This window comes from Nuphar pumila, chromosome 3, assembly GCF_984573655.1.
Source record: "Nuphar pumila chromosome 3, dmNupPumi1.hap1.1, whole genome shotgun sequence".
Lineage (NCBI taxonomy): Eukaryota > Viridiplantae > Streptophyta > Magnoliopsida > Nymphaeales > Nymphaeaceae > Nuphar > Nuphar pumila.
In genome coordinates this window covers 18,238,356-18,254,173 of record NC_143251.1, presented here as the reverse complement: position 1 = coordinate 18,254,173, position 15,818 = coordinate 18,238,356, and the positions used below count along the sequence as shown (strand labels likewise).

The window sequence follows — 15,818 nt, the reverse complement described above, 5'->3', positions numbered from 1 at the left end:
GGGACCTCCCCAACGGCTCTATTTCTAGCCGTTGGGGATGGTCCAAGGCTCTATGTGTGTGTGTGGTGTATATATAGCGGTTGAACCCCTTGGTAATGTTCATGCTTGTCTTGAGCGCTCTCTCAATAACAAGTTTTATACTTTTTGCTTTGTCTCTTGCCCATTGGTGAGTTTATGCTTGTCTGCTTGTACTTGACCCATAAGAGGTCCTTGCTTTTACACACTTTTGTGTGTTTGTAATGCCCACAAGTGACATCCTATCGTTATTTCTTGTATTTCATGACACCAGTTTGGGTTCTTTTATAGTATTTGGTTCAATTGTATTCTTTATGGACTTGTATTTGTAATGGTATACTTGTTATTTTGTTATTATTCTTGTAATCATAATGCCCTTTGTAATATATGGCCCTATTAAGGTTTCATTATATATAAGAAAGATCACAAGACCCTCACCTGCATGAGAACGAAGGATCAATTGTTGTAGCTGTTCCTCTCTTCCTCTTCTATACCACATGTTCATGGTATCACGTCCTGAGGGCATCCATTGATCATGGTTGTGGTCTTCTTTCTGGGTATTTCTTCCTAATCTTCCTCTGTTTTCTATTCTAAAATATTTCTTTATTTCCTTTATTTGTTTTCTCCTATATTTTTTCCCTTCTGTAACTCCCCAAAATCCAGGACTTGTAACTTTTAATGAAAAGTTTGAAAGATTTGTAATCCTTCGTTTATCAGAGTTTTTAAATAGTAATTCAGTGAAAAATGGTGTTTGAAATAGCAAGTTAATAGACCTTGGGCGCATTACAGCGCAAACTATCCTTCACAAACAGATTTGAAACTCCATATATTTAAGAAATCAATAGATTATGAAAATGCAATTCTTAATAGTTTAAGACTTATACAAAGGAGAGATTTTCAAGAAAACCTTTATGCAAATTTACCGAAATATCTTCATGAGCGAAACGTTAGGGAAAGAGTCTCATCTTGATCTCATCACGTCATCGTGCCATCACAGTCCATACAGATCTAATTATTACCAGTGCCCATAAAATGGGACAGTTTAACGAAAAACTGGTAGGTGCACAAGTGAGACAATATGGAACTGAAATAAGCAACCTTAATAAGCAATACACTATAACTAGCATGATTAGATGATTTACTTCAAACTAGTAAACTATCTCTAGCATAATCAATTAAGCTATCAACCAACACTAGGTAAGCAGTTCATCCATCATATGATATAAGCAATTTTACGACAACATTTACATTAATCACAAGATGTAAGCAACTTATAAGACAAACAATTACATTAGTCATAAGACGTGAACAGTTCATAGATTACGAGCTGTAAGCAATTGCACAAGCAATTCTATCAATCACAAGGTACAGACAGTGCGTAAATTACAAACTGTAAGCAATTGCACAAGCAATTGCATTAGCCATAAGATGCGAACAATTCGTACGTTACGAGCTGTAAGCAATTGCACAACAAGCAGTTCTATTAATCATAAGAGACTCGAGCAAACAAGTGCTGTGAACAATATATTTATTGTTTCGATATTAGCTGGCCTTGCGGGTACGCACAAGGCAGATACGTAAAAACAACTGAGACTAATCCGGGGGTTTATTATGTCATGTATTTTATATACCCCAGATAGCTAACTGAGTTCACTCCTAAGGAGACGACCAATGTCCAAGAGAGAATTCTCTAAAGGCATTCGTAGACAACGGATGCATCCTACTTCTGCAGAAGTGTATGAGATCTACCACCTAGGATAATTTTTGGTAGTCCCGTCCCTTAACTCTGATGACTGGGGACACCGAGTCATTTGCCCGAGGGGTGGTTGTTAATAACTTGTCCATCATATGTGTTATTTAATTGAAGACCCATTTTATATGCTCTAATCCTTCAACCCACTCGAGCATCTTGCCTGTGAAGGCGAACGTCATTATTATGTGATTTCAACAATGTGCCATTGCACGTTTCGAGGTTGCCAGAGACCTCTCATTCTACTCATCGTAGTACAAACATACCGTACCTGTCTAAAAGGACAACCACAATGATAGGGGTCAACTTACTTGTGAGGGTGAAAACATCACCATAACGTGGTTTCAAAACACGTGCCATTGCACGTTCGAGGTAAACATAAACCTCTCATCCTACTCATCACAGTACGCAACACACCTGTTCAAAAGTACAACCACGATGAGAGGGGTCTGAATTTCTCCAAAGAAATCCCCGCAAAATTGTTTTTTAAAAATACATGGTGTAATCATTCAAATTTAAATTTGACATGCTCTGTTCCTTTAAATCGACACGAGCCTCTTGCCTGTTAGGCGAACAACAACATTACATGATTACAATAATGTGCTAATGCATGTATCAAGGTGACCACAGACCTCTCATCCTACTCATCTAAGTTCAGTCATGTCGTACATGCCTAAAAGTACGACTACGAAGAGAGGGGCATGGGTTTCTCTAAAAGAAACCCAACATCATAATCTCGCAGAAGAAGTGATGCAACAAGTATCTAGTTTGACAAGAAAACCCAACAACAAAGTCTCGCAAAAGAAGTGATGCAACAAATATCTTATTTTGATTATGATTTATCTTTCAAACAGTGGATACAACACTTGTGCAACTCGCACGAGGCGAGATCACTACAGATCTCTCATTCGTCTATCGCAGTATCCGTATGCTATGCATACCTCGCATGACTAGTCTCGATAAATGGGATAAGGTTTTTTTTCAAAGAACCATACCAAAACACAAATTCGTGCCCCTAATCGGGATCATCCGAGTTGTATCAGATACACGAACCGGAGTTGTAAGACGCTTTTCCCAAATATATTGATTTGGGAGATCTAGCCGTTATCTCGCAAAAGACTTTCAAAATCGGTTTTTGCAAAACTATGCATTTGGAAAAAAAATGGGTTTGCTCCTAAAGATCATCTTTTTTGGAGAACCACAATGCATAAGTGTGAGTCATGACTTTTAAGACAAATGAGTGAAACAATATACACTCGAAGCTGCACTCAGTGAGTGCAAGCCAACAAAGAGCAAGCCCATGCACATTACAGTGCAACGGCGAAACGAGAAGCAAGACTCGATGTGCGAAGCTGCACATCGAGCGTAAGACGCGCAAGCAACGCACGAGGTATGAAATCATACCTCAACCACCCAAATACACAAGCAAATAAATATGTAAGCAATACACGAGGTACGAAATCGTACCTTGGCTAAGCAAGTGCGTAAGGTGACTCATGAGGTATGAAGTCGTACCTCGATTAAACAAAAAGCATAAGCAAGTAAAATGCAAGAGCAAAGCCTGTGCGCGAAGCGCGCCGACAAAGTAGGAACAAAACAATACATACAAAAAGTAAATGCGAAAGCAAGCCTGTGCACAACAAGCGCGGCGGCAACAGAAAGCAGTAAAGCAAGTAAAGACAAGAAATTAATGACAGCAATTTAAAGATAGGAATTTAAATGCGGAAAAGTAAAGACAATTTTAAATGCAGAAAATAGCCTGTGTACGTGAAAGCGCGGTGGTGACAGAAAGTAAATGCAAAGAATAATAAGCCTGAGCACATAAAGTGCGGCGACAACAGAAAGTAAATACAGAAAAGTAAATAGGACAAAGATCACAAAACCACGTCCTTGAGTAAAAAGCGTATGTATATACATATACGTATACATATATATTATTATCATTTCTTTTTTCATTTTCATTTTAATTGCTTAATTTAAGTTCGTCCATTGTCTTTTGTGCAACTTTCCCTTGCCTTGGAGAGTCGCGGTACTGAGTTCGTCTTTGAGCGTAAGTGATGACAGTTTCGGGCCACGGGGCACGAGAGGGCTCCACTGCCCAAGCTGCGTACAACACATTAGTATAATAGAAAGGAAATGGAAGAAGCAAGAAGGGGCAGGGGCACAACCCCTGCCTGGCGATTCAAAAAGGGAGGGAAGGGGCAGAGCCTGCCCTGATGAAAGGAGCAGGGGCGGGGGACACACCCCTGCCGTCCTGCTGTAGAAAAGAGGCAGCGGGCAGAGGCTCTGTCCCTGCCCGCATGCTGCCGGCTGGACCGAGGGCGAGGAGGGAGGCAACACTCTCCCCTCCTGGAAAAAGGGTAGAGCGAGAGGTAGGGGCTCCGCCCCTGTTTGACAGGGAAAATGAAAAGGGGCAGGGGGGCGAAGCCCTCTTGCCGAAAATCCAAAGGCGGCAGGGGGCCTCGCCCCTGCCTTCCGAAGAAAAACAGAGGCAGGGGCGAGGCCCCTGTCGAAAAACCAAAGGCGGCAGGGGGTCTCGCCCTTGCCAGCCGAAGGAAAACAACGGCAAGGGCGAGGCCCCTATCGAAAAACCAAAGGTGGCAGGGGCGTCGCCCTTGTCGGTCTGCTAGAACAAGTCAAAGAAGAGGAAGGGCAAGAAGGAGATGAAGAAGATTGGGGGAAGGAGTTACCTGAGAGGGTCGGACACAGAGTAGGGTCACCGGCAAGAGCTCCGACGAGCGGCAGGGGACAGAGGGGGCGTCGGGCAAAACGAGGAAAGAGAGGGAAACGGGCGAGGGAGCAGGGGACGATGGCCGGTGAGGTTGGTGTTGCCGGCGAGGGCCCTGTCGGTGAGTTGAGGGAACTCGAGAGGGGGAGTGGGGGTGGCTTCGAGAGAGAGAGAGAGGGTGTCGCCAGTGAGAGCCCCGACGAGGCTGTTGGAGAGGGGGACGTCGGGCGACGGTGGTGCCCGGTCGTGGGTCGTCGATGGGGAGAGCAACGAGAGAAGAGAGAGAGAGAGAGAGAGAGAGAGAGAGAGAGAGAGAGAGAGAGAGAGAGAGAGAGAGAGCGAACGACGAAAGGGGAGGGGTTTTCTCGAATGAGAAAACCCAAACCACTTGCGTTGCTTAAAAAGGCATGGGGGTATCGGGTACCTGGTTCGGATCCGGGTCAGGTCCGGACCCGGACCGGGTCCGACTTAAAAGTTTTTTTTTCCCAAAAACCTTGGGTTTTACACCTTCTCTCATTTTTTTCTTTCTTTCTTTATTTCTCTCTTCTTTTTTTATCTACTTTCTATTTCTTTCTCTCTTCTTTTTCTTCTTTCCATTTTTTTCCTTTTTCTCCTTCACTTTTGGTTAGTCACAGGTTTCAGGCCAGCATACTGCTGCTGATGTGAGTCATATATGACTGTTGACAATCTTTTGATGTTGGCCCCTCTATGTTTTAGATCCTTCTTTCTGATCCCCTTTTGGTTGATTTGGTGCCCGTTTTTGGTTGATCAATGGATGCTTCCTTGTCTTTATCTAACATAAATTTTCCTAAGGTTTGAGTTAAGTTAACTCTGAACGACTTTCTGGTATGGGAGAGGACTATAGTGCCTATATTTGTCATATGGATCTGTCCCATCATTTTGATGGAATACCAGTTTCTTTTGAATATGTTTCTAACACAAAAACCAAAGATGTGTCTTCTGAGACTTTTATGATCCTCGAGCCTGCATATGATTACTGGCTTAGTGGCTTGCCAAGGACCAGGGGTCTCATAAGCTGGATCAAATTCACTGTCTTGTAAGGTTCTTTCACAAGTCATCGAGATTCGTTCAGTAGCAGAATTGTGGAAGGAGCTGCAGAATTTTTATGTGCAAGTGTCACTGGCTAATGTAACAAATTTTTATGAAGATTTGCTAACTTGCAAAAAAGATAAGAAATCTGTTTCTGAGTATGTAAGTAAAATAAAGCACATTGTGTCAGCTTTCCATGATAAAACAGCCATTTTGAGACTTTGATAACGTTTATTTGTATTACAAGACCTTGGAGAGGAATACAAGGGTTTTGTTGTAAGCATTATCTTCAAGCCTCCTCACCCAACCTTAGCGGAGTTGCACCCTCTCTTCAACATGAGAGTTCATTTCAGAAGAAAAGAGGACAAATTGTTGCACTGAATAGTCACAATGTCTTGTTTATGAATAACATGTCTAATCATGGTGGTCGAGGCAAAAGGGGACCTCCCTTTGCTAATAGAGGATGAGGCATATATAATGATGCATCAGTAATGATTTTGAATTTCAATATAATAATTTTGTTGGTTGTGGTAATGGAAACCGTGGGTGAGGGTTTGAGGGTAGATGAAGGTTCAATAACAATGCTGGTCGTGATCGTCTTCTTATTGCTTGTATGGACCAAAAGGGAAATATGTGTTTGTCACTATTGTCTATGTGCTGGTGGTGGGGTTCCTTGTTCAAGTTTTCGAAATAGCGCTTATAATTCTAGCTTTGAGAACACAACAAAGACAATTGATGCATAGGATGAAGTTGCTGTCCCCAATACTGTTTTGAAAGGTTTAGCTTCGACGTACGCAATAGTAAAGTTCCAAACCATGTGACAGGAAATTCAAGTTTGCTCTCAAACCTTGTGCCCTATAGAGGTAGAAGCACCATTATCACAGGTAATGGCACGTTTCATCCCATTACTCATATAGGTATAATGGTAGCCACATATGCTAAGGGGGTGTTCGATACGCTGGACAAATGCCGCTTGAACAAGCCAGATGGCATTTGTCCAAAACTTGCAGCATCCTGCCAAAATGGCCTGCACATTTCATCCCATTACTCAAGTTCTGGATTGCAGTCAAGGCATATGCAATCCAGCACTTGGGTGCCGCTCATTGACATATTGCTGGTGTCTCAATATTTTATATCATGAGTTTGGAGTATTTTCATTGTTTTCATCTCATCCTTCATGTTCCACAATTCAGTATTTTGTAATAGGGTTTACTGATAAATTCAAACATCATTTTCATGTGCTTTTCACTTTTCAGAAATAGAATGCATTTTTTGGATAATTACCAAAAAAGTGCCCATGTCTTGGCCTTAAGACTAAGAGAAACTTATCTATAGGTTCACGAAAGTGCTCAAACGTATACTTGGATGTGGTACTCATCTTATATGAACAGTTATGTTGTGATTGCAGATAACTCTCTTCTCAGGCTTTGTAAGTTATCAAATGGTTCGGGAGGCACATGATGGTACATACCATGAAACCTTAAAATTCCTACTTTATATGCTTTTCATTTGCTCCTTTGGAGTTATGTTCTGTTTCTCAATCCTTTGACAGAATCCAAACTGCAATGTTCATTAAATATAGTGATAGTAACACTTTGACCTTAAGGAGAGAGAACACATGCTGAGGATGTTTTAATTACTATTGGATGATCTTGATTCTCTGTCACAGAAATGTTGTGATGTTCTTTTTTTGTATAGGTTGGGCAGGTTGAAGATTGGTGGGAAATTTCCCTATGTTTATAATGTGTACATTCTTGTGCAGGCGGTATTTCTATAATATTAGTTGTATCCTATTCATTGTATACAATCATGTTGAAGGACTTGGTAGTAATTTATGTTAAGTATATGCTGTGTATTATGTTATATCTATTATTTTCTTTTATTCTTTAGAATGTACTCTAGGATACATGTATTTTCTTTTTATTGTTCTTTTTTATATTTTACATGTATATTATCTAATATAGATATATTGTATATTATATAATATATAGTGTATTATTTTTTGAACTAGCTGTTGAGAGCTAGCCACTATGTCACATGGGTGCGGGTGCGGGGATGCGACACTTCCAAAAAACCCGGGTGCGGGGGTGCGGCAGGGGCAAAAATGTAAAATATATATATATATATATAAATTTGAAGTTTTAACAGTTTAACATTTAACAGTAAACATTGTCATAAACTCATAATATGATTCATCATGCATGCAGTATATCAACCTAAATATCAAATTATCAATCAAATAAGTAAATCAATTACATAAATCGACCTAAATATCAATCAAATAAGTATTGTATAAAAGAACTAAACTACATACCAAAGTATATCCTGATGAAGTAATGGATGTTAATCATTTTCTTCTTCATCATCAAATGCATCATTAGAAGGAATACTGGGCTCAACTAAATCCATGTTTGTTACGTTGAATTCATGTTCTCCCTCGAAGTCACTCTTCTGGGTTTACATCCCAAAATTTGGATGTTCCTTGTCTGCCTTATAAACCAAATTTGAAAATGATAAATACAATACAAGTATATTTAAATGAAAACTATGAAATAATCAAATAACTAAGAGAGCAAATTAGTACCTGTATTCATCATTGCTTCGCGAAAGTAATCGAAGATTTGAATGAACATATACTAAATCCTCTGCACGCTTGCTGGTGAGTTTGTTTCTCTTCATGTTGTGGATTTGAGAATATGTGCTCCAATTTCTTTCACAACAAGATGAACTAGCAGGCTGCGATAGCAATCTTAATGCAAGACGTTGCAGAAGAGGTGTTTCTGATCCAAATGTTGACCACCATGTGATAGGATCTATATTATCTTCTTCTCTCGCGAATAATGCCGGTGCATATAATCTCGAAGATGAAAATTTTTCAAACTCTTGTGTGACTTGATGTAGAAGATATGCTTCTGGAAAAAGTCTTGTCATACACATATTTCTATGTCTTGATAGCTCCGGGTCTAAATTTGGAGGGACACGACCAATACCACTAGCCCGCCACTTATTTTCATAATATTTTGGATTAAGAGAATGTGCCATGCAATGCAAAGGAGTGTTCCTCTTATCCCATCTTCTGACTAAAATTGAATGAATATGATTAAAAAAATCTGAATCATCTAATGCAGGATTTTTTTCTTCATGCATGAAAACTATAGCTTGTATTTTTTCAATCATATTATCCCACATTTCATAAACTCTGTGAAGCATGAGCTCATCCTTATCAACTTCTCTTAACATTTCCCAAATAGGTTGTGTAAATTGAAGGAAGTATACCAATCTGTCCCTAAACTCATCATCAAGAATGAATTTCTTAATTTTTTGAGCCTTGATATCATCATCAGCACGATAGAATGTCGAATTTTCATCAGTCACCATGTTAATCAAAGCATTCTTCACTCTTTTAATCCTCTTCATCATCACAATGATGGACGCAAAACGTGTTTCAGCGACCTTCAACAATTTCAAATCAGAATGCCTATTAAATATAACATTAGCACGATGGTGATTAACAACAAAATTCCTAATGCTTTTGACATTTCTTTCTAAATCTTCTATCCATGAACATAAAGCATATGCGTGTGAATTTTCTTTTTGTTTGGGGTTGCAGATGCTCTTTAGGGCTAGATTTAAGCTGTGTGTTATATAGGGAGTCCAAAAAATACGAGGGTACTCACTCTCCAAACTCAACGCTGCACTTTTTGATCACCCACTTCTTTTATCACTTCTATAAACAATCCCTTCAAATACTCTGCATTTTTATATTCCCCAAATGCATCAACTGCTTTCAAGAATATTGGGCCACTAAGCGAACAAGCAATGAAATTGATTAATGAACGCCTTTGAATATCTGTTCATCCATCAGACACAATAGAAACTCCATTTTGCTCCCATAAATATTTTTTAATCTCTAGCAACCTCTACACATTTGCCCTCTTTCCTGCAAGAAGTGTGGTTCATAGTTTTTTTGAGCTTGGAGGTACATAGCCACTCAAATTACAATTTGCCAAAGATGTTACTAAATCCTTCCAATAAAGATTTCTAGTCGCATTAAATGCTAGTGAAATAGAATAAACATACCTCCCTACTTTTCTATCCATGTCCTCCCTTCTATATGGATTGAATGTTGCTTGTATCATTCCTCTACCTCCTACGTTGACTTTTCTTTTTTTTTTAGCATCTTCTTGGTGGCTTCCAAATGACACACTAATTACACAAGAATCACTCATTGTCTTTCTCTTCTCATATTCTTCTTGTATTTTCTTGTATTGTCTTTGCATTGCCTCGTCAAGTTTTCTGCATCCTGAAATGCCATGTCCTGGTATCTTCAACAAATGAGTCTTCACTCTTGTGTAAGACCCAACAAAATCTCTTTCACAGAGCTTGCATCGAAATCTCTTGTTTCCACCACCTCCTTCTCCAGTTTTTGCAAGTTTATCTACATGTACCCATAGTGGCCCCACATCATCAATCCCACTGCAACTATCAGCAAAACTAGCAGTAGAACTCACATGTTGGGATGAGGATGACGCAAGTCCTTTCCCTTTATCCGTCATTTTTACACTGAAAACACAAAAAAAATACATTAAAATTTTCAAATCAATTCGAAAACACAGGGAGAAGGTGGGGCTCAGCCCCTCCCCTGCCAACCCAACAAGAGAGCGAGAGCGAGGGGGGCTCGACCCCTCCCCTGCTGAAAACAGAGAGAGCCAGATGGGGGAGGGGCTCGGCCCCTCCCCTATCGACCCAAAAAAAATCCAGATGTGGGAGGGGCTCGACCCCTCCCCTGTCGACCCCAAAAAAGAGCCAGATGGGGGAGGGGCTCGACCCCTCCCCTGTCGACCAAAAAAAAAAAACAGATGGGGGAGGGGCTCGACCCCTCCCTTGTCGACCCCCCCAAAAAAAATAGATGGGGGAAGGGCTCGGCCCCTCCCCTGTCGACCCAAAAAAAAAAACAGATGGGGGAGGGGCTCGGCCCCTCCACTGTCGACCCCAAAAAAAAAAAACAGATGGGGGAGGGGCTCGGCCCCTCCCCTGTCGACCCAAAAAATAAAACAGATGGGGGAGGGGCTCGGCCCCTCCCCTGTCGACCCAAAAAAAAAAAACAGATGGGGGAGGGGCTCGGCCCCTCCCCTGTCGACCCAAAAAATAAAACAGATGGGGGAGGGGCTCGGCCCCTCCCTTGTCGACCCAAAAAAAGAGCCAGATGGGGGAGGGGCTCGGCCCCTCCTGTGCCGAAAAATGAGGGAGCAGGGGGGGCTCAGCCCCTCCCCTGCCGACCCAACAAGAGACCGAGAGAGGGGGGGGGGGGTGCTCGGCCCCTCCCCAGCCGACCCAAGAAGAGAGAGGGAGAGACATACCTGCGAAAGGAGAGGAGGAGCCTGGGAGGCGGAGCTGGGGCGGCGATGGGAGAGAGCTCAAGCTCAGGGGGAGAGAGAGGAGAGATTAGGGCAGATTTTTTTTTTTGCCCTAATCCTCCTTTTCATCGGGGATTTTTTTTTTACCCCCAAATAGTGGACAAAAATGACCCTGGGTGCATTGACCGCACCCGGTGCCGCACCCGCGTCGCGTCGACGCGGGTGCGACATCTGTTTTGCCGAGTCCCTGTGACATAGGCTAGCCATTAGGCATCCCTAAGAGCTAGTTCTCTCTCTCTCTTCCTCATTTGATTGTGTATATATATGGGCCTTTGGCCCATCTTTTGGATATGCTTCTCTTAAGCATTAAAACCAATAATATATATATATTTATTTATTTACTTGTGTTTTCTTGCCCCTTTAGTGGGCTGTGATTGTTCTGCCTATTGTGATCTTATATCAGCCCATAGTAGCTCTTTTGTATTGCCTTAAGTGGCTTTGTGTTTGTGTACTCTCTTGTTGTGTAACCCTTAGTGGTTTTTATATTGTGCATACTCTTGTATCTTATTACATGGTATCAGATCCAATAGGCTCTTGATCCTAGTGGTGGACCATCATGGTGCTCGTGCCTCTTTTTAGAGAACTTGCCAAAGCTTCAAGTGACCATCCTTCTTTATCAACTCTCTCTTGTTCATTATGGAGGAGTCCATGTTCGTCGTGCTCATCAAGTTGAATGGCTCCAACTACCGCACTTGGGCTTCTACTATGGAGAACTATATCTTGTCCAAAGGCCTCATTAGATACATTGAGGGTGATTGCCCGGAGCCTCAACTCTCATTCACAAAAATATTGGATGGGAACATAAAGTTCCTCGATGAAGATGAAAAGGTTGCTGCCACCCTTGAGTTTGAGAAAAGACACGGAATCACGAATGGACAATGCAAAAATCTTGGCATGGATTGCGAGTTGTGTAGACGGCTCCATCCTTGATAGTGTAGCCCAATTCAAAATTGCCAAGGAAGCATGAGAGTTTTTAAGGGACATGTATACTATGCATGACATTGTTCATTGGTGGAATCTTCACAAAAGAATGATGTTATTGAAGCAAGGTGACAAAACCATTCAGAACTATTACAACGAGATGACCCTCCTATGAAGAGAACTTGCCGTCTTGAAGCCTAAATGAGAGAATCCCAAAGATCTTCACCTTAGACAAGAACAACTTAAAAGAGGCCTGAGTTTAAGGGGGTGAGGATGATGCTACTTTATAGACCTAAAGTTCCTTCTCTCCATGAGACTCTTATCGAGTTGAGTATGAAGGAAGAGGAAGACAAAACAAATGATACCGTTCTTTCCGCCTCCAAACTCAATGCCACCACCAAAACCTATAAACCTGCACACTTTGGAAAACAAAATAATGGTGGATCAAGAAAGATCATTTGTAATTTTTGCAATGAGCTGGGGCACATCAAGTCGGCTTGCTCAAAATTAAAGACAAAGGTGGCTTCGGTCGGAGACACCTCCTCCAAAACAAGCAATGATGCCAACAAAAAGGTGGTGAACTTAAAGAGCTATCTATTGCACAATTTGCAGAGGATCTACAACAATTTTTGAAGACATCTACTTTTACTTCGGGTGCCGCGGTCTCATCTCTGTTAAAATATGTATTTATATATATATTCTTAAATATGAAAGAATATATATATATATATATATATATATATATAATGCCCAAATGGGGCATTTTGATCATTTTACATTATATAACTAGGTTAGTTCAATAGGAATAGGTTAGATAGTTTTTTATTTTTTTTAATTAAATATATTTTTATTGCCTTAAGGAGCTCTATGGGGATTACCCATAGAGATGTTGGGAGCTCCCTCTCTCTTGTGTGTTGTATATAAATAGGGACACATTGTCCCCATTTATTTTTGTGTTTCTCACTAAGCATTTTATCAATAAAATCTATATTTTTACATTATGTTGCAAGTCCTAGTTGGCTTATTGTGTTATCCTTTAGTAGATTTGTGGTTGCGCATATTGTATTGTGTGTTTGTATGCCCTTAGTCGGCTTATATTTGTTTTTCGCTCATCTGATTACATGGTAGTTGGCTTGTATTTGTTATCTGCTCATCTCATTACGTGGTATCAGAGCTCTCGATCTTGAGGAAAGTGTCTGTGTTCGTGAAGAAGCATCTAAAAGTGTTTGTGTGATCGTGGTTCTTGCAAGTGGTCTTCTACATTTCTCTCCTCTTTCTCTATCATTCAAATGGGGCATGAATAAAAGATTGACCTTTCCTTTAAATTCAATGGTACCAACCAACTACATGATGTAGACTTTCGCTATGGAGAACAACTTCAAAGGAAAAAAGCTTTGGGGATACGTGATGAGCACAATCCTCGAACATAAACTCAAGCTCACCAAACTTGAAGGAGGTCAAGAAAAGGCTCTTGAAGGAGATACTCGATCCAAAGCCATTGAAGATCATCAATCAAAAATAGAAGATTGGGAGAGTAATTATGCTAAGATTTTTAAATGGTTCATGAATAATGTTGAAATGAAAATTTGTGCTAATTTTGCCAAATTTAGAAAGGCAACTGAAGCATGGTCGTTTATGAAATGTATGTACACTCAAAAAGATCTTGTAAGACAATATTACTTGCAAGAGAAAATTAGAACAACAAAGCAAGGGGACATGTGTGTTCGTTATTTCTTCAGTGCATTATCCCCTCTTTGGGATGAATTAACACTATTAGAGCCTAAGTGGGTGGTCACCCAAGATGTGGAACTTAGGCATGAAAAAATAAAAAAAGAACAGTTTTTTCAATTTTTGTATGGATTACGTTCGGAGTTTGAACAAGATCTTCTCTCCTTCATAAGACATCTTCACTTTCCTTAGAAGTTGTCGTTGCCAAAGTATGCCAAGAAGAAACTCGTCTTGGCATGGCTAAAAGAGGAGATGAAGTAATGGTTGTATCTAGGCCTGTAAACAATGTTAAAGCATATAGACCTCCACAATTTGGGAAGCAAAATGGCTCATAGAGCAACTATGGAGGATAAAAAAAGCCTATTTATCACTTTTGCAATGAGCCGGGTCACATTAGACCTCTTTGTCCAAAGCTTATAAACAAGGTGGCTTCCGTAGAAGAATCCACACCAAAGAAAGAGGAAGAAGGCAAAAGTGGAGAACTAAAAGACACTCTTTGTCAATTAACTATGGCGCTTCAACAAATGCTCAAATCTCCATCCTCTACATTGGGTGTCGCCATTGGCTCCTCTTCCTATCTCGGTGAATGCTCGTTGGTTCTTGATTCAGGAGCTTCCTTTCATATGACTCCACATAAGATTACTTTATCCGACGTATGCACTGACCCAAATTTGCCTTTTGTTTCCACCGCCGATGGAACATCATTAAAAATTAAAAGTATTGAAAATTTAGATTCTCAAAACTTTTTTGTTCAAAAAATTAGGATTGTTCCTAAGTTTAATTAAATTATTTTTCCGATTCTCAAATTACCGACCATGGATGTGAAATCTCCTTTTAATCTAAAAGTTGTTTGTGCATGATCTCCAGTCTGGGAAACAGATTGTACAAGGCCATAAGAGGGGATATCTCTATTTCATGGATTCTTTTATCTCTTCCACCAAAGTTTTTTTGTAATTATGTCTAAGATAATGATATTGAAACTTGGCATAAAAGACTTGGATACCCAAGCTATTCAAAAATATATCTTTTTTCTTTTAAGGAAAAATTTTGTAAAGAAAAAGATATGGTGTGCAAAGATTGTATACTTGGCAAAATGAAATCTATCCCTTTTCCAAATTGAATTTTCATCCCTTATGATAATTTGAGTTAGTGCATTCGGATGTTTGGGGTTCTTATCCGGTTATATCGAAGGGAGGTTATTCATATTGTGTGACATTTATAGATGACTTTATTAGATATGTATGGGTCTACTTTCTCAATTTGAAATCCGATGTATTTTCTTTTTTAAAGAATTTACTATGATAGTCAAAAATCAATTTCAAAGTAACATTGTCACACTTAGATCCGATTCGGATGGAGAATATTTGTCGAAAGAATTTCAAAACTACTTAATATAAAATGAAATTTGCCATCAAAGGTCTTGTCCTAAAAGTCCTTAACAAAATGGGCTAGCAGAAAGAAAACATAGACATATTATAGAAACTGCTAGGACCTTCCTTATTTTTAAGAATATTTCAAAATCTTTTTGGGCCGAAGCCGTTTTGACTTAAACATATTTAATAAATCGAATGCCATCATCATCCTTGCAAAATATTTCTCCTTGTGAAAAGTTATTTAAAATAGCACCCGACTTTAAAAGATTGTGGATTTTTTGTTGTAAATGTTTTGTACTACTATACAAAAAAGATAAATTATCCCCAAAAGCCATTGAATGTGTCTTCATTGGATAGGGGAAAAAACAAAAGGGATATAGATGTTTTGACTTTAAAACAACAAACTTATGTTTCTAAAGATGTGGCCTTCTTAGAAAATGAGAATGGATTTGATCAAAGAAATGAAAAAGAGGAAGTAGACTGTACCTTTTTATTTGATCTCACTCCAAGCAATGATAATGAGACTTTGGATAATGATAATGTTGATGATAACCATCCTAATAATGGGAGTATAGAACATTGTGATCATCATATTATGGATAGTGATATAGTAGATGAGAGGTCTACTGAAGGCATGCGTGTTTATACCCGGTGTGAGGAAAATAACCCTCAAAATGCTTTAAAAAAGTATTCTTCTCTCTTGAAGAATCTTTAGATAAAAATTTAGAGATTGACCATAATCCTTCTATAGAAGAATCCAACCTTAGAAGATCTAGTCGTCCTTCCATTCCACCTAATGGGTTTGTGTCTTGACTCCTTGTCCCCACACTGTAGAG

At 39.8% G+C, this 15,818-nt stretch overlaps 1 protein-coding gene across 4 annotated transcripts in view; it reads left to right on the top strand.

Moving 5' to 3' along the window:
- LOC149842170 (uncharacterized) overlaps positions 1-15,818 on the top strand; it is a 161,861-nt gene that overhangs the window by 61,495 nt on the left and 84,548 nt on the right. For all 4 annotated transcript variants that reach the window (XM_089998968.1, XM_089998970.1, XM_089998967.1 and 1 more), the window contains exon 9: positions 6,952-7,006. In XM_089998968.1, coding sequence (XP_089855094.1) covers positions 6,952-7,006 — 55 coding nt within the window. The remainder of the gene's footprint in view (positions 1-6,951; positions 7,007-15,818) is intronic.